The sequence below is a fragment of the Lissotriton vulgaris genome, chromosome 6, assembly GCF_964263255.1.
Source record: "Lissotriton vulgaris chromosome 6, aLisVul1.2, whole genome shotgun sequence".
Lineage (NCBI taxonomy): Eukaryota > Metazoa > Chordata > Amphibia > Caudata > Salamandridae > Lissotriton > Lissotriton vulgaris.
The window spans coordinates 1,631,503,020-1,631,521,608 of NC_141694.1; the positions used below are offsets into that span (position 1 = coordinate 1,631,503,020).

General features: G+C 50.1%; 1 protein-coding gene across 1 annotated transcript in view; it reads left to right on the top strand.

Moving 5' to 3' along the window:
* Nucleotides 1-18,589, top strand: part of THADA (THADA armadillo repeat containing) — a 1,588,234-nt gene that overhangs the window by 407,552 nt on the left and 1,162,093 nt on the right. The window contains exon 23 of the mRNA XM_086927803.1: nt 16,882-16,991. Coding sequence (XP_086783929.1) covers nt 16,882-16,991 — 110 coding nt within the window. The remainder of the gene's footprint in view (nt 1-16,881; nt 16,992-18,589) is intronic.

The following is an 18,589-nucleotide window of genomic DNA, read 5'->3' on the forward strand; positions in this document are numbered from 1 at the left end:
AGATCGGTTCAACTATATAACCTCACAAATATGTCTGCTACCTCCTTTTTTTTTTATTCATGTATGTATGTATGTATGTATGTACCTGTCTCGCCTTGTATCCTGTTTGATCCGCAGCTGTTCTCTGTGTGTTGGCCAGGATAAGTGTGCGCTCTTCACTTTAATCTTTAGTCAACTTCTCTGTTCTTGTATTGTTTGGTCTCGGCAGTGCTTTCTGTACTGATCCCCTCTTTAGTTTCTATGTTCAGTGTCATTCCTGTATCATTTTCGAATGTGTTCCTTCTCTCCCCTCCTCTCCCAGCTTTGCTGAATCGATGCTGGTCTCCATCTCATCTCCCTCAGCTGGTCTTGCTCTTCTACTGTCCATTGCTGTCATCTGTGTCTCCTACTCTGTGTGTTTAAAACCCACATGGCCTCAGATTAACATTTCAACTCCGAAAATAGGGTGTTTTCTAAAACCTTGATGTATGGAACCTACACTAAGAGAATTCACACTAAAATGAAAGAGCTGGGGGCGGTGGGCACCAGAGGAAACTAGGATGGTTCTCTGTGAACTTGGGCTGAGGCAATGGAGCAAGGAAAATATAGAATGTCATGGATTGAAAGGCATACAGTACACAGCAGTCGCTGCAGGAAGCACCAGAGAAGTGGTGGGGCGGGCAAGTGGGTGGAAAGATAAAGAAAAAATATAGCAAGCATTGGCATAGCCAATAGGTCTCGCCTTTGGGACCTTATAAGTGTTTAGCCATGCACCACTTGATGTTGCTGCACCAAGGATATCGTGCTGCATAACTAAACACTTATACGTTCCCAAAGGCGAGACCTATTGGCTATGCCAATGCTTGTGTTAAAATGATAGGAAGCTCTATCGAGTAATGAGAATAGCATGACAGGTTAAATGACATCCTTGTTGATGTAAATGATGAGGGCACAAACTATAGCTAGTTTGCTAAACTTTAACTGGTGAATTTCAGTGGCCTTTCAGTATTTAAACGTTAGATCTTCTCATTCCTTCCCCATAACTATAACTTACTTTAATATGTAAAAGTCATCAGGTGTGGGAAGGAGGGTGTGAGGGAGTGGTTAGTTCATGCAGGAGACTTGTTTCAAATGAAATTTGCCGGCTGAATCAGCGGAAAAACGTGTCCATTAACTTAGCTACACTTTATGAAAATTATTTTCACGAATCTTGCTGACTCCATCAGATATTATATTGGGGAGACAATGAATGTCAAAGGGCAGATGGCCATAATTCGACATTTACGTTAAAGAACTCCTCTATGTACTACAAACGTGATACATCCTAATGCACAACCGTCCACCGGCACCTTATAATACTGCGCAATTAGGGCTCTAAAAAGTGTGTACGTTGGCACTGCGATGAGGATGTCACAGTGATTAACCCGATGATAGAATGCTCCAAGCAATGCCCCCATCGGTCAAAGGCATTGGAGGAAAGGACATTGACATTAGACTCATACTCGGCGCTTTACCCCATAGGCACGCTCGGTGATTCGTGCAGCTTGGTTTAGCGTAGCAATGAATGCCACGTTTGATGCTCGCCAGTCATGCACTTATGCAAACCACTGCATCAGAGGAACTGCTGTCTCTCAACTCTGTACACAGTGTGATCTAATACCAAGGCTATCTTTTTTCGCTCTCTTTTACTTTCCCCCTTTTGACATGGACTAATTTGTTCTAGACTGTTTGGTGTTTATTGAACCTTTTTTATTTCTTTTTTGAGCCAAGTTAAAACTACTAAGAACTATGATGGTGTATGTGATTTATGCGTGTAATATGTTTGTATTTTATGCTTGTAATAAAGTGTATTTTGGCCCCATGTACTCAATTTCGAACATGTCATTTGCTTTATAATTGTTCTCCACATAAACCAATGCAGGTTGTGGCGAAAATTTTTACTGTTAGGGTTTTTTTTCGAGGGATCAACTCCTGGCAAACTAGATTCGAACAGTAGGAAAAGAGCACAGAAGCTATGTCGCTCCTGCCATCTAGTGCCAACACTATAGAAGTTCCAGGATTGAATATGCTTAATTCCTTCAATATTTTACAAGAATACCAAAGTAAAGATAAACCTAAAACTTCCAGGCATACTGAGGTCAGCCTAACACTTTTAAAGTGTGCTTGCTATAGTGACAGAAGCGACTGTTTTGGTGTGACGTAAACTTTTTGCTAGTAGCACCTCTAGTCTGCCATTCAAAACAAGCGACGGGGAAGGCGAACGGCTGAACCTGCATTTGCGGCGGGAGGAAGAGAGGAGGTTTAGAGACGGACTATTGGTGGAAAGAATAGGGACTAGTCTGAAGTGTCCCACGAGTGGTGTTCACGCGCACACGTGTGAAATCTGACACAACAGATGGCACAATGCGCGCGCGCGCCTGCGGGTAACCGCAAGCAATAGGCCATCACGCACGAGCTTGTGGTCAGCTTTTAAAAACCCCTATAAGTCTCGCAGAACAGCGCATGTGCACTGCTCTAGGCTCGACCTAAAAAGACATTTACCTGCATGACCGTTTTCTGCACTCCGTTCCAGTTTTCATCTTCTCCTCCAGCCCAGGACCCTCAACAACTTCCTAACCAAACCTGGTGCTGTTCCCATGCTGCATGAGAACAGCGCCAGGATTGGAGGGAGCAGCCTTTATTGCCGCTCCCAAGGATACTGGAGCCTACACTTGCTCTAGCCCATCTGTCTTAAGACAGCTGGGTTATAGCTTTAAAAGTGCGCATGTCTGGATGGCCATGGCAAGACGACCGGCCAAAGGGACATGCGTACTTTGAAAAGTGCCCAGGCAGCCCACCCTCATCCCTGCTGCTACCATGCATCAAGCGTGGTTAGCGCTGTTTCCCTCGGGAGCAGTGTCCCTTCCGTGCACTCAGTAAAACACGTTCTTTTAATTGCTTTAATAAAAATTTCTTGAGATAGATTCGTCAGTGGTCTTTTTATTCTTTTTCAATACTTTTCAATGTTTGTTATGTTCCAGATTATACAATCATAATGTATTCACTCTTGTCAGCCTGACAGGGCTGACAAGAGTGAATACGTGCACACCCCGTTTCCTGATTTCATACCACGCAACAAGCCCCATCCTGTCCTGACACTGTGGGGAACAGGGAGGATGAAAAATAAAATGGTAATAAATTAACTTTATCACCCTTTATTTTTCATCTCTGGGGCTAACTTTGGGCCATTTTGCTTATTGGGGCACGCTCCTCCGCTCAAACAGAGGAGCTGCCCCTGCGGACAGGAAGGGGATAGCCTCGCACACTGAAGCTCCCCTACACTAGACGTGAAACAAGGCTGAAGAAAGCGGTGCTGAAACCGATCCGGTACTCTAGTGTTGTTGGAAAGCAGCCATTCTGGAATAAAACGGGAGTCCAGTAGCTGAAAAAAAGTTACCCGGAACAAAGAAAAGGACATTTGTAACAGTCTGGGGAAGGGTACACTACCAGAACACTGCACGCAAGATGGTGGCTCATCTGAAAACCGTTTGCATCTGGAGTAAGCACCGCACCTCACCCTGCATGCAAGAGTGAGGCCTTAAACGACGCACCTTAAAAACACTGAGGCGGGGGCGTGGCTTCAGCTGCAATGGAGTAAGCTGTGACTCCGATGAGCTCCGGTGCCCCGCTGCCTATATGAGCTATTTTGCGCGGAGTTTGAGGGCTGCTCGCCCTCCCTGGGGCTGAGAGAGATCCCTGGCTGAGTGGGGCGCTGGGTGAGCGGTGACAGGACCCTCGAGAGCTGTCAGTGAAGCAGTGGTGTGACGGCGGGGCTATGGCAGGCAGTCGCGCCCACCATCTTGACTGAGGGGCCGGCGGCGGTCCCTTCCCCCCAAGCCCGGACTGCCTCTCCAGGGTGACACTCTATGTAATGGTCAGCGGTCTAGTTTACACCCTCATGCACCCATACATCCGCAGGCCAGGCGTGGCCCGCGGGGAAGTAATAAAAGAGGTGCGCCTGCACGGAGGCGTCACTTCCGGACAAGTGTCCGAGTGTCATTAACTGTCACTGCGAGCTTTGCCCCTGCTGTCATTGACCTTCACCCCCCCCCCCCCCCCAAAAAAAGAGGAAACATTACACTCTACAGATCTACAAAGCGGCGTGGGCTCTGATCTTGCGCTGCGGAGCAGAAGCCTGGTACAGCGGTCGGTGGTCCCGGCCGGAGGAGGCATCGTGGTCCAGTGCCTGGAGCGGGCGCCGGACTTGGAGGCGGGCTTCCCCCGTGAACGGCGAAGAGGCCTGCTGGAGCGGGGAATCCTGGTGCCGGCCTGCCGGGGGAATGCGGTACAGCCGCACATTGAGCCCAGAGTCGGACGCTCCCGGAGGCGGGTGGAGAGGCCCGAAGGAACAGAGGCCCTAGGCGCTAGACTACCGAGGGGTCGCGACGCTGCAGCGACGAGACGGGCCGTTACGGCCGCCATCTTAGACTCCTACCCGCCGTGGAAGACTCGACTGGCCGTGGCATCGCTGCGTGGCTGCGGAGCCCTGAGGCACTGGTGCGAGTGCGGAGGTGAGGTGCATCCACTGGGGGCTGCGGGGGGTGCGGCTGCACATGAGGGGCGCCCCCTCGCTCCTGGTGTCCCTGGCGGGCTTCGGCCTGTCGCCCTGCGTCCCTCCCCCCTTGTGAACTGGAACCTGGTCTGGCAGCTGCGCCCGGCGAGGGAGAGTTGGAACCCTGCGACCCTCTAGAGCGGGGAACACTGAGAGTCCCCGAGCCCTTGACTGACTACTGGCCACCCTCCCGTGAGTCTTGGAGGCGGGGAGCTGCGGCGGACTGTCTCAGCTGTGAAGCGGCCTGTAAGGTGGGAAGCGGTGGGGCACTGGGAGCCCTCCTCGAGGGAGGTGCGAATCGGACCGGGCCCCCTGGAGCTTGTGCTGATCCCCTGGCTGGTGTGCCCTATCCTGACAACAGCGGCGGCGCACCGTCACATCCAGCTGAGCTTCACCTAGTTGCAGTCTGCCCTCCCTGACTGGTGGCATAAAATTGATGGGGGTGCAGGGGCCCTGCAGAGACCTGGTGTTGGACGTGCTATCGGACAGTGGAGGGAGATGCTGCCTGCCGCTGGGGGTTGCCCTGCACTTTGCCACTTGGAGACCTTGCCCTTGGTGCGGTGGAGTGACCTTGGACTGCCTGAGTGGGGGGGCTGGCCGGGGAGACTGCTGGCGCCTTTAGACCCGGGCCCTCGAGGGTGGGGAGGTCCCTCCCTCGGCCCACTAGAGCGGGCTGCCTCTTCTTATTGCGGTGCTGGGGACGCTGCATCACTTGGGGCATTGCTTTTTTGAACTGTGTGTGCTCTCGCATCTTGTCTCACCGCTTCCCGCCTCTCTACCCCGAGTGCGGCGCCTTGACCTCCGCTCTATACTGCTGGGCCCTGTCTTCTGCCTGCATTGCCCGAGGGCGCCCTTGGCGGGCCTTCCACCTGGGCCTGTGGTGGACGGGGGCCCTGGTCACTGGTCACTGAACTGCTGCTACCTGGGGGCACGAGCACGTAGCTCTCAACTGCAGGCCCGACGATGACACGGTCCAAAGGAGGCAAGAAGGAACCGGCGACGACGGCTAAAGGCACGTCGGTGATGGCTATGTGGGGCAAGACTGGGGCGACGGCGTCCACTGACGACCCCTCGTCGCTGGCTGCGGACTCGCCACCGGTGACTCAGGCCTTTATGGCCTCCTTCATGTCTGACCTTAAGACGGAGATAGGCTCCTTGCGCACGGAAGTGCAAACGTGCGTTAAGGAGATGCGCAAGGAGGTCACTGAGCTGAGCGACAGAGTGGACGGCTTAGAGAAGCTAGTCGACGCGCGCACGGAAGACCAGGAACAGCTGTGGCAGAGAGTGGCGGCCCTCGAAGAGCAAAACATTGAACTGGAGATTAAGCAGGAGGACCTTGAGAACAGAAGCCGCCGGAATAACCTCCGAATCCGTGGTGTTCCGCTTGACGAGGAAGGGACGGATATTCTGACCTACGTGGCGCAACTGCTACACGAGGTGTGGGGAGACGAGGATGCCTCCCCCCGACTTTGGATCGTGCCCTTCGGGTGTACGGACCGGCGGGTAGGGCGGGCCCCATTCCAGACATCCTGACGCGGGTGCATTACTTTACGGAGAAGGAAGCCATCTTGAAAGCGGCCTGGGACAAGCCCAACCTCACCTACGGAGGCCATCAAATACAGATTTTTCAGGACCTGGCTCCAAACACTCTGCATCGGCGGAGAACTTTTCGCCGGTGACGGAGAAGTTGAGGGCTCTCAACATTGCTTACCAGAGGGGCCACCCCTTTGCCCTCATCTTTCGCTGGGAGGACAAGCGCAGGGTCCTCCGGTCCTATCAGGAGGCGGCGCAACTCCTCAAGATGCCGGAATCGCCGGCCCACAGCCCTTCAATATCACGTCATCAGGAGAGAGTCCCTGCTCGCCCGGACTGGACCAGGGTCAGGCGGCACCGTCGATCCCCACCAGTAGATGAGAAATCTGCGTCGCAGGCCATCATAGCGCATATCCGCTCCCTTGAGGGCGACCATGATGGCCAGACCTCCCATCCTCCCACCCCATGGCCTGGGCCATGTCGGGACATACTCTTCCGTGACTCCTTCTGGCGTTATGGGACGCTCCTTTGCCTAACACCACGCAATACTGTCTTGGCATGCTGCCTGCACAGTCGCCCCATGTGATGCCTGTACTCCCGCACCTTGGTGCTGTCGCCGGCCGGAACACCAGCCCCCTTGTGACACAGGCGATCTACGCCCCCGTGACGTCATGCCCTGGCCTACGCTTGGGGACTCCATTGCCCCTGACTTCAGCATGCGGGCCCCCCCGGCACTGCTCCCGTGGCGGGCCTGGACCTGTTGGGGCTCTACTCGAATTACAATGACTGGTTCGCCATGAGGGGCTGAGTGATGGCCGTTGATGTGCCCAAATGCTCCGCCCAGATATGCGGTGCCCCTGATTCTGGTTCGAGCGGCGGGGCTACCGGGGCCGAGGTTTCCTATCCTGCCTGTGGGTACCCCCTGTGCTGCCCCATAGGGAGTGACATTCCTAAGTGCGTCCAAACCCTTGGGTAGAGGATGCCTGGTGACTGGGGTAGTCCGAAATGGCCCTGTTGGCCTTTGTTGTCCTTGGTACATCTGAGGCGTGTTTGGCCTCCTGCTGTTTCCTCTCTCCCTCTCTTTCTCTTCTTCTCGTCTCCTTTGCTATCCTTTCTTTGGCCTTCCTCTCTGTCCCTTTCCTCTGGTCTGACAGGTGGAGGGGTGGAGCTGGGGTGGCGGCTGTCACCTGGGTGGGGGGCCGATCCTTTGGCAGACTCCTATGGTCACCTTTTCCTGCGCTGGTGGGAGCGGGGTGCGTGGGCGGTTCCTGCTCAACATCTGCTATGGCTGCGACTATACCTAGTACCCTGAAGGTTTTATCACTTAACGTTAAGGGCCTGAACTCCCCTAATAAGAGCAAGCAGGTTTGGCGCTATCTCCTCCAACAGCATCCCAACATTATTTATCTTCAGGAAACCCATCTACTGCAGGGGGAGACACACCGCATGGCCCACCCCAAGTACCCCCTTCAGTTTTGGGCGGCAGCGGACACTAAAACTGCGGGGGTGGCCATACTATGCCGAGCTGGCTTCAGGCGGGGAGACTCCAGACCCTATAAGAGTGGGGATGGGCGCTTCCTCAAGGTTACGGTATATGCGGGACGGCGCAGGTTCCCTTTGTGCAACGTGTATGCTCCTAACCAGTCACAAGACCGTTACCTCCAGACACTCCTGAGGGAACAGATACCCTGTGGAGACCCGCATATGATACTGGGAGGGGAGTTCAATCTAGTGTGGGAATCAGACTTGGATCGCTGTGGTGCTGCCTCTAACGCTTCCGGGGTGATGTCCTCTGCACTGCGCAAGCAGATTGCAGACTTAGGATTACTAGATGTGTGGCGCTATCACAACCCGGATCTTAGAGACTATTCATTTTATTCACACACCCATAGGTCTTACTCCCGTATTGATTTCCTCTTTGCGTCGCTGGAGTTGCTCCGAGACACGTTGGGATCCTCCATCTCTGACATTTCTCTGTCGGACCACGCCCATGTGGAACTGCGTCTCCAGGACCTGGCGGCGCGTCCCATGCGTGTCGCCCGTTGGTCTTTCCCACCGAGCGTCCTTCGGGACGCTGACGATGTAGATAGCATCCGGGAGGCCATAGACGCTTACTTTGCCTCTAACGACAACCCGGACATGCCTTTCCCGGTGGTTTGGGACGCCTTCAAGGCCACGATTCGGGGACACGTCACCTCCCTGGCGATTGCACACAGGCGTGCTGCCTGCAAACTGGTGGCTGAGTTGGCAGCGGACATTAAGAAAGCCGAGGTGCTGGACCGGGAGCGGTCGTCACGAGACACTAGGAGGAGATTGGCCACTCTCAGAGGGCAACTCAGACTACTGCGCACCAACAAGGCGGAAGGCGTCCTGTTGGCCTTGAAGCAAAAGTACTTTGAAGGTGGCGACAAGGTAGGCCGACTGCTGGCGGGAAGGCTGAGAGCACGCGCTGCCAAGGCCCACAAAACTAGTATCCAACTGCAGGACGGATCGAAAGCAGTCTCGGAGAAATCCATGGCTGCATTTATGGACTACTATACATCTCTGTACGGGAGAGAACCTGTCTCGGTGGATGCGATGGCGGCCGTCCTGGATGACTACGAGGGACCGACGATACCGGCTGGGGACGCAACGGAGCTGGAAGGCCTCATTACAAAGGATGAGGTCACGGCGGCGATTAAGGACCTCCCTTTGGGGAAAACGCCAGGTCCGGATACCTGCCGCTATCTTTCTATCGCACATTTCAGACCCAGCTTCGGCCTCACCTCCTCCGGCTGTATAATACTTTCTCCGAAGAGGTGAGTCCATCCCCTGACATGGGCATGGCAGAGATAGCGTTAATACCGAAACCCGGGAAAGACCCCGCACTGTGTGCGTCCTACCGCCCTATCGCCTTGCTTAATACGGATCTCAATATATACACTAAGCTCCTCGCCCAACGCCTAGACCCGTATATGCAATGGCTTGTGGACCCCGATCAGGTCCGATTTATCCACGATCGCCAGGGGGCAGACAATGTTCGCAAACTTGCGCACCTTGTAGGGAAGGTGCGGCACTGGAAAATCCTGGCCTGCCTTCTCTCCCTGGATGCAGAGAAGGCGTTCGATCGGGTGGACTGGGCCTTCCTCAGGGTGGTACTTCGTAAACTCGGGCTGGGTCCGAAGATGATTGCAAGGATCATGGCTCCATATATAGGGCCCCAAGCTCGTATTCGAGTCAATGGAGACTTAACAATGCCACTAGCGATTCACAGGAGCACTAGACAGGGGTGTCCACTCTCGCCCCTTCTATTTGCCCTTGCAGAGGAACCTCTTGCGGAGCTGATACGACGCGACTCGGATATCCACGGGATAGCACACGGTGGGCGGGACAACAAGGTGGTGCTGTTTCCGGATGACCTGATCCTTACTCTCACGCGCCCGCGGGACTCCCTGCCAGCTGTCCATAGGGCGCTCTGTCTCTTCGAAAGAGCTTCTGGCCTCAAGATCAACCACGACAAGTCCTGGGCACTAAATCTTACCATCCCGGCGGAGGATCTCTCCGCCCTGAGGGGGACTGTGCCCTACCAGTGGGCTGAGCGCCATATCCGATACCTGGGCCTCACCTTGACCCCCTCCCTTGAAGACTGGAGCTCTGTTAATTGGCGCGCCTGCCGAAAGGAGATTTTGGATAGACCTGCGGCGGTGGAAACCCTTAATGTTGTCCTGGCTAGGCCGCCTCCACGCAGTCAAAATGTCGATCCTCCCCAAAATCCTATACGTATTTCAATGCCTCCCCACTCCAATCCCGCTGCACTGCATACGAAGCCTACAGCGCGAGCTCACATCCTTTATCTGGGGTGGTAAGCGTTCCCGTTTTTCCCAGAAAATTCTTATGGCCCCGCAAGACAGGGGGGGACTAGCTTGCCCCAACTTGGTCCACTACTACTGGGCCGCACACCTCCGATTTGTGATAGAGTGGGGGGCAAGAGAGAGTGAAAAAGGGTGGCTACACATGGACAGGGCGGTGACGGGGCGCACCATTTGGGACCTGCCATGGCTTCATCGAGCGGTCCAGAAGTGCGTACCTTGCAGTGCCCACGAAAACGGTGCTGGACATCTGGGATGCCACTGCTGTCTCCAGGGGTCTTACTACGTTCCCGTCCCCGCATACCCCCATAGCGGCAAACCCTCACTTCCCGCCGGCCTATCAAACTCAGGCATTTGAGAACTGGGTACAGGGGGACTGCAGGGTGCTCTGTGACTTGTTTGATGGGGGCTCGTTTAAAACGTTTGATCAATGTCGTGAGGAGTTCCTCTTGCAGCCCGCCGCACAGCTGCAATATGCCCAATTGCGTCATTGGGCCTCTGAAGACAGTATGTACCGAACTGCCACACGTGCCTTCACCCCTTTCGAACACCTGGCGCGCACCCTAGGGGGCTTAAAACGGTTGGTCTCCCAAATCTATCACATTCTACAGCATCCACCACTCATACCCATTCACCCGTATCAGCGCCAATGGCAGATAGCGGTCGAAACGGACATTACACCCTCGCAGTGGGACGCGGTGTGGAGAGACATCCCCAAGGTATATCGGAGCATCCCGCAGGGGGAAAATGCTTATAAACTTTTAACTCAATGGTATTACACTCCCCTGCGGCTTCATAAGATGTTCCCCAATGTTTCGCCACTGTGCTGGAGGTGTCGGACTGCGACAGGGGACTTTGTGTACATAGGGTGGGCATGCCCGCTCCTTACTGTCTTTTGGAAGGAGGTCCTTAGCCACATCAGGGGGGTGTTGGGGTTCCCCTTGCCTGAAGCCATAGGTACGATCCTGTTGGGTGTCAAACCTTAAGGCCCTAACCCGAAGTGACTGGATTGTAGCGCTACAAATGCTGGGTGCGTTCAAGCAACTCATAGCCTTGTATTGGAAGAAGAGTGAAGCACCTCCCATAGCTTCCTGGTTTGTGCGGCTGTGGCACGTCTTGGCAATGGAGCTCCTCACGGCGTGGCTCCAGTTGCACCACACCCGCTTTGAGTCAGTTTGGAAGCCCTTGGTGCGCTACTTGTGCTCAATGGAGCACGCACGACACATGCCCGCTAGGCTCCGACCCTACATCTCTTTGAGGATGCTGTCGTCCCTACAGATCCCACTAGGTTGCTCCCGTAGGGGACTTCCATAACAACTGAGCTCTAGAGGCCGACCCTCGTTGCCTAATGCCACTCCTTATCCACGGACAAGCCCACCCAACCTGCTAGCGCGCTATCTCCTCTACCTCTTGTCTCTGTCCTCTTTCCTCTTTTCTTTCCTTTTCCCTCTTTCCTCTGTAGCTCCTCTCTGTGTTCATGGACCTCTGTTGGGTCCTTCGTAAGTGCTGGGTTTATTCACTTCCCACCCACTCTCCCTGATCCGTTTTTGGGGTTTCTACCAATGCTGAGCAACTTTAACAGCTTATCCTAAGCCACGCGGCTGGCCCCTTTGGGGTTGTAGGCAAGGCGCTGTGTTAAATGCTCTGACTAAGCGAAATCTATTGCACATTCTTTACGGCCGGCCTCGGATAGAGGTTGTGGGCTTAGCGCTGTGTTACTGTGCCCCTCTCAGGGGGTTTTGTTCCAAAATAAAACAGACTTGTAACAAAAAACACTGAGGAAAGAAAGCAGCGTTCCAGCCCATACAGACTGCACAACATAGCCCAACCTCTCGACCGGAAGCAAAGAACTGAGTTAAGTGTTTGTCCGGAGCCAGAAACCGTACACTGTGAACAAAGTGTGTACATGTCCTGTAAATGTTTTTAAGTTTTCTAGGAAGAGGCACAGAAACCTGACCAAGAGCCATGTCAAGCGATAAGAGCGCAACCCCTAAGCTAGGATTCTGGGCTGGTGTGTATTGTGGAATTGATCAAGGGACCTGGTAGAACCGTGCCAGCATTCATCGGCACGTTTTGGAATATATGGGGCTAAAGAAACAACACTTCATAGCCTCGGGAGCAAATCTTTATATCTGTCATGACTTCATACAGAGTACCTGGGAAGTACCATTGCCAGCATTAATACCTTCTTTACAATCAGGTCGATCTTGGCAAGGACCTTTAAACCCCTCCCTTCACAACATGGCTTCATTCACAATATGCTTAACGTTTCATCCCGGAATATGTCTTTAATATGGTAACGTCCGGGCCTCCCAAACCCTGGACTTTCAAAGTGTTGGTGAATGACTTTGCCGGAGGAATAATCTGCCATCTGCTGCAGGTGCATCCCATGAAGATTTCTCAGCCTTAGGATTTCAGGAGGAGCCCAGCAGTCATAAAGGGGGCGGCGGCGGGGGCGGCACACTCCCAGCAGATAATATCCTACGGCAATTGTGGTAGTTGCAGTTCGTTTTCAGTTACTCACAAGTTTTTGCCATCGGTGTTATGAATTAATGTAAATATCATGAACTGCAATAACCAGAGTGGAATTGAGAACTTTTGCTGAGATGCCTGCAGTACCCCCCGCCCCCACCCCAATGCTCTGATTTCCCACCCCTATATTTCTTTATCTTCTCTGGGACTGATTAGGCTGAGAAGCACTGAGTTTCACCTGCACGCTTTGGAATCGTACTTTATCTAAAGAAATACAAGCATCATTTCAAGCACCCAAGATCTGAACTGCTGCTTCCCGTTGGAGAAGGGTAGTTACCCAGAAACACGTGTCCGGGAATGCACAGAAATTCCAGCAGGGGCTGCACCAGCTGATGTACAACACGCCAGAACTTGAGAGCTCCTGAAAACCTTAAGAGCTGCATTCATCAGAATGCAAGGGAGAACATTTGCTGATACGCCAGCAGCGTCCTCACTTTTCCCTGTATCACGCTAAAAAGGGTCCCTCGGAAACTGTACTGATGTTACCGCAGAACATTAATGTCTGACACCCAAGACTCGGTACATCATGAAAGCACACATTCATGCACCACCACAAAAATGATGCACCACCACAAAAATGACTCCCCTCAGGAGACCTTCACTTGTGTTGCAATGTTAAATTCTGTAGGATCGACTAATGGACACTTTCATCCCCCTCCTTATCACCTCCCTCTTAAGTTCTCATCCGACGTATCCATTTCTCACTGTAACAAGAACATTTATTTTAAATGTAAGATATTCAATTGTGAATACAGTGATCTTGAGCTACAAAGCATGTATCTACTTAGTTTGTAAATATTTGCTGCAACTTAAAAAATGCAGCATTGGGTACATTTCTGTTGAAGTTTGGGATGGACCCATAATAGCTCGCATCGCTCCAAAGCCATTTAAAATGGAGTTCCCTATGCTGGGTTAGTGAGCAGGGGACAAGTATGTTTAATAAATGGTTAGTGTATAATTAATCAAAACTTTGCACCTTACTATAATCATTACATTGTTATTTGCTGGATTTTCATTTAAACAAGACCTATTAAACACACCTTTTGTACCAGTGGATAACGCAGATATGGTCTTGGTTCAAACATTGAATAATATCCCTACATTAGCACAGTTCGGGCTAATCTTCTCGCGCATTGCGGTTTGTTGCCAGCGGTTAAGGTTACGAGGTGACTGCATGTCACAAAGTATGCTATGCTCTAATTCTGATAGATATTTCACACTGCAGATTCCTCACCTTATGGATATCTCATGGTGCAGAGTGGATCTGGCAATTTTGGATCCAGCAGTAGGTCTCAAGAACTGCCAGGTGGCGCCACATGTCTGTTTGGGCTCTGTCTGTCCAGTTCTAGAAGTTTTCTCGGTGCACGTCTGTCAGTTCCTGCATTAAGATGTCCTAACTGCACATTATAAACCATCAGGACATTACTATCTGACACCCAGGCCTCGGGAGATCATAAGAGCACGGATGTATGCGCCCCCACAGAAATTGACACACCTCAGGTGACCTCTACTTCTGTTGCAATTTTAACTTCACTTCTGTAACATATCTTAATTGACACTTTGATCCCCCACCCCTTCACTTCCGTCTTAGGTTTTCATTCAATTGATCAATGTCTCACCGTAACAAGAAAATACCTGTTAAATGTAATTTATTCAAAAGTGCATTCTGGGAATACATTGATTTTGAGACCCACAACGTTTATCTTGTAGTTTCTTACATAATTGTTTAATCTTTAACAGGGCACTATTGGACACATTTTTGTTTTTTTTGCAATGACGCAGAAGACCTCTCACCGATCAAATGCCTTTAAAAATAGTGTTCCCTACTCAGGCACAGTGAGCAGGGGAGAAGTAGATTTAATAAATGGTTAGTAGATGACTTATTAAAATGTTGCACCTTGCAATAAATTATTTCATTGTTCTTTATTGGATTTTCATTTAAACAAAACATACTATACACACGTGTTCACCAGTGGCATCTTTGTTTATACAATGAATAATATCCCTACATTAGCATAGTTCAAGCTGACTAACTGTTTTGCATATTGAGGTTTGTCTCACGTAGTTTAGGTAACAGCGTGACTCCATGTCACAAAGTATGCAGTGCTCAAGTTCTGAGATATTTCTCCCCCAAGATTCCTCACCTTATGAATATCTCAAGGTGCAGAGTGGATCTGGAAAGTTTTTCTCGAGCAGTAGGTCTCAAGTGCAGCCAGTTTGCGCACATGACTGTTAGTGGCTCTGCCCATTTAGATATAGATATGTGCATTTCGATGTCTTAACCATCAGAGAGAGAGGTACTCTTCTTCCTCAAGGAAACTGTTCGACTCCCTGTTCAGAGAGTGAGTCAGCTGCACTGTTCCCTAATGCATTCCTTGGAGTCAGTCTCTGTCCTCAAGAAACCTAAGCTGGAGTTTCCGACTCGATCTGCCAGTCCTTCTCTGGTGAAGGCCTTTTGGCAGGCTCTGGGTCTCTTCGTGTGTGCTCCCCCTCCCTCTGGGCCCTTGTGGCTCTAAAGGAGATTATACCAGATGCCTTGGACTCAGTGTTTCTGGCAGCTCTGATCCAGATGCCTCCCAGCGTAATGCCTCCCTAGGATCTGACTGTGGTGTTCTTTCTGTTGGAAGCCACCGTTCCCAAGGCGCCAGCCCAACTTTCTTCTGCGCTGCTCCTGACGTTGGCCCTGGCATTGCTTTTGAGTGGTGTTATGTGCTGTCTTAACCCTCTATGTGCAAGAACATATTTCAGGCTAAGGAGAAGGTGAAAGCTTCCTTTGAGGATCAGCCTATGTCCGTCTAGTCAGAGCTTAGAGGTTCGCACTCATGGAAGAATGTTTGTCTCGGTTTCGGCCGCACTTAAGATTCCCAACCAGGATTTTAGGCACATTTTTAAAGATTCTTAGGTTGATATCTTTCTCCTTATCATACAGATACTGGGCTCCATCTGTTGCTCCAAAATGCCAATAGTCTTGACCCGCTCCTTGAAAGTGACGGTCGGTATCCTTCATACTTTCATTGACAGCAGAGGTCGCGTTGATTCAGTTGGTAGAGGAATTTCCCTTGGAGCAGCTCATCTAGAAGGGTACTTTAAATGGCAAGTCGGATTTCTTGAATGGTCTGTCCCTGGAGGATGACGAATGGGAGCTCCATCCTGATGTGATGGGCGTGATCGTCTCCCAGGTGGTCTGCCATGCATCAATCTCTTTGCCATAATTCTAAAGAGGGAGTGTCACATGTTATGTAATTGACACTTCTCTTATTGTGGTTTCCTGGGAGATGTTTTCCATCCAAACTGGTTGCAGGAACTGCTTACTGCATTGCCTCCCATTTCTCTGTCCTTGAATGTTCAGCATAATTTGCCAAAGGATATTGGTCAGCTGGTCTTAATCGGCCCTTCGCAAGGAGGATTTGACTCCGCAACCTGTTGGAACTCAGCAACCAGACGCCACTTCCTCTCTCATGTAGAAAATTTCTGCTTTCGCAGCAGGATGGGCGTGTCCTGTACCACAGTCCTCCTAACACTGCACATGTGGATCACCTCTAGCAACACATTTTTTTAAACATCTTTGTTTATATGTTCCTGTCCAGTGGGATTTTGTATTGATTTGTCTCATGAAAACTCTGTATGAACTGGTGCACAGTTGTTTGGTTTGGTTTCTGACCTTTTAGGCTGCACATTTGGTGGTGATTACGTTGGGCCAAGGAGTTGCAGTCCCTGTTGGTTCTGTTAATGTCTTCAAAAACAAACCACTGGTTCTCCTCACTTCTGCACCCTTTTCACCAAAGTGGTTCTCCTCTTCCACCAAGTGATTGCGCTGCTAGGATTCTAAGCAAAGTGTTTCCTAATCCATTGATCAAACACTGTTAGAGTGAGTGGATGATCTGCTTTTTGTATTGAATCGAAATTCTCATTCTGGCTGTGCTATTGTCTGCTGTTGATAAGCTCCTGCAGTTACTCCTCGCATGCTTCAGTTAGGCATGGATTTATGATCCTTATCTGACACCAGCATGAAAGGTGGTGCCATACATCAGCAGATGTTGTCCCTTCTTGGGCAGACTTTAGCATGCACCGAGTTGTGTGGTAACTGGTTGGCAGTACAGGAGAGATATTGCTTATGGAAAATGTTCCGGATCCAGTTTGGCACCTGGAGATATTCATGAGACAAGGAATCTGTGTGAAGATAAAGTGGCCACCAAGAAATACTGTTATCAAAGGTAAATAATCTTTTCTTAGGCTTTGATTTTACATAGGAAGGTGTATAATGCTCTATGTTGTGATCACTTGATTGTATTCTTATGTGCACCAAATTGTGGCATCTACATTTGCCGAAAGCTGTCCCTGTTTTCGCAATTAATCACTTGGTGTACTCTGCTTACTATTTCCACCTTATTTCCTTAGGTTAAAGATATGGGAGAATATTTTAAACACCACCTTTTACAGTCAAGACACAGAGGAGCATTTGAGTTGGCTTATGTTGGTTTTGCTAAGCTCACAGAGATGCTAATTAGGTAAGTAGTGCCATGTCTGTCTATGCTTCCTAATGTGAATACCATGTCTCTCTTTGAAGGGCCATATTGCATACTGTAGGAAATCCATATTTTCACAGCATTTCCCCTGAACCCCCTTTCTTTTTACTTTGTTGATAACTAGTAATAAAACTGTCAGTAGGTACCTGCACTCTTCTAAAACTCAAACAATTTTGCTTTAATTTTCCATATTTGGCCCCTTGGTAGGTGAGTGGGGCTGTGCCCACAGATGGTGCAGCCTCCACAAATATATCTTTTCGGATGTAGGTTTGCAGAGAAGGTTTTCTCCTCTTAATACTTGAGCAAGAGCTGTTATATGGGGTTAAACACAGCAACGTGCTGCACCAACCGGGCCTTTTTTTTATTAGAAAAATAAAAAACACATGAGTTAATGGGCTTTAAAAAAACAACATGGTTTTAGCAGCTGTGTTACTTGTAAGTAGTTGTAGCCAGCTGCAGTATTTTAAATGTAGCATTTGGCCTAAATACCTGTTGTGGCCGACGTTGGCAAGGAACTAGGTAACTAGTAAGTATTTTTTCCCAACATATAAGTAATTAGTCAACAGAAAGTCGCTTGATACTTTTGTAAAGTTATCACTTGATCAACCCAGTGTTGACTTCATCCCTTCCATCTAGGAGAGCAGCCTGTGGCTCAGTGGTAATTGTTATCTTTCTCACTTCATTATCTCTGATCTGAGGTGGCCAATTGACAAAGTTCAGCATCTTCGTAGCGCTTGGGTCTCCACAACTTTAGCTCCAAATTTGCTGTTCCATGACTCCATTTTTGTTTGAGAGGATGGGGCATTGTTGACTAAGAGGAGCCTCTTACGTTTATGGGTGGGGGCTGATGTGTCTGAGTCTTCAGATTTTCTTTGGTCTTCTAAAGGCAGCTGTGAGCTAAGTTTTGATGAAGTGTGGACAAAGAGGAAGAGAAAGCCAAACAGTGCTTCAAGCCGCGCTTGAATTTCTCCTCCTCTCTGTGGTTTTTCAGGTGATGGTGCAAAATCACTGTTCGCACGCTGTGCGTGCCTGATGGAACAGGAGCAGTGGATTCCTGATACGGATTTTGGTGCTCCCTGCTGGACCCGTTTCAATTATAGCCAATCTAAATGCCAATTTCAGTAGACCGATAAGTAGAACCCATTTGGTCCTACAAGGATGACAGGCTAGGAAGTTTAACCTTGAAGGTTTTATTTTGGAATTTTCTGTCATACAGGAATTGATTTTGCATATTCAAAATCATTTAAGCTTAAAATCAGCATGCAAAGCTTAGTTAAAGTGCAGAATCAATTAAGAACTCAGTAAAGTGCAAATCATCAAATGCCAAGTAAGGAAATGGAAGCGCAACCTGGCATGGATTCTCCTCCTAAGATGTGTGGGAAATGATCTCCTCCTACATCAAGCAAACACACCCTTTTATAGGGTTCTGAACAATGGACTTCATACATTTAATACAATTGTGTATGGTTTACATTGTGTAAACCAATCAAATCTATGCAAAGACAAACATTTGTAACTAAATGCATTCGACAAAAGTTGCATAATTCTACAACATAGTGCTTTTCACAAACACCATCTCT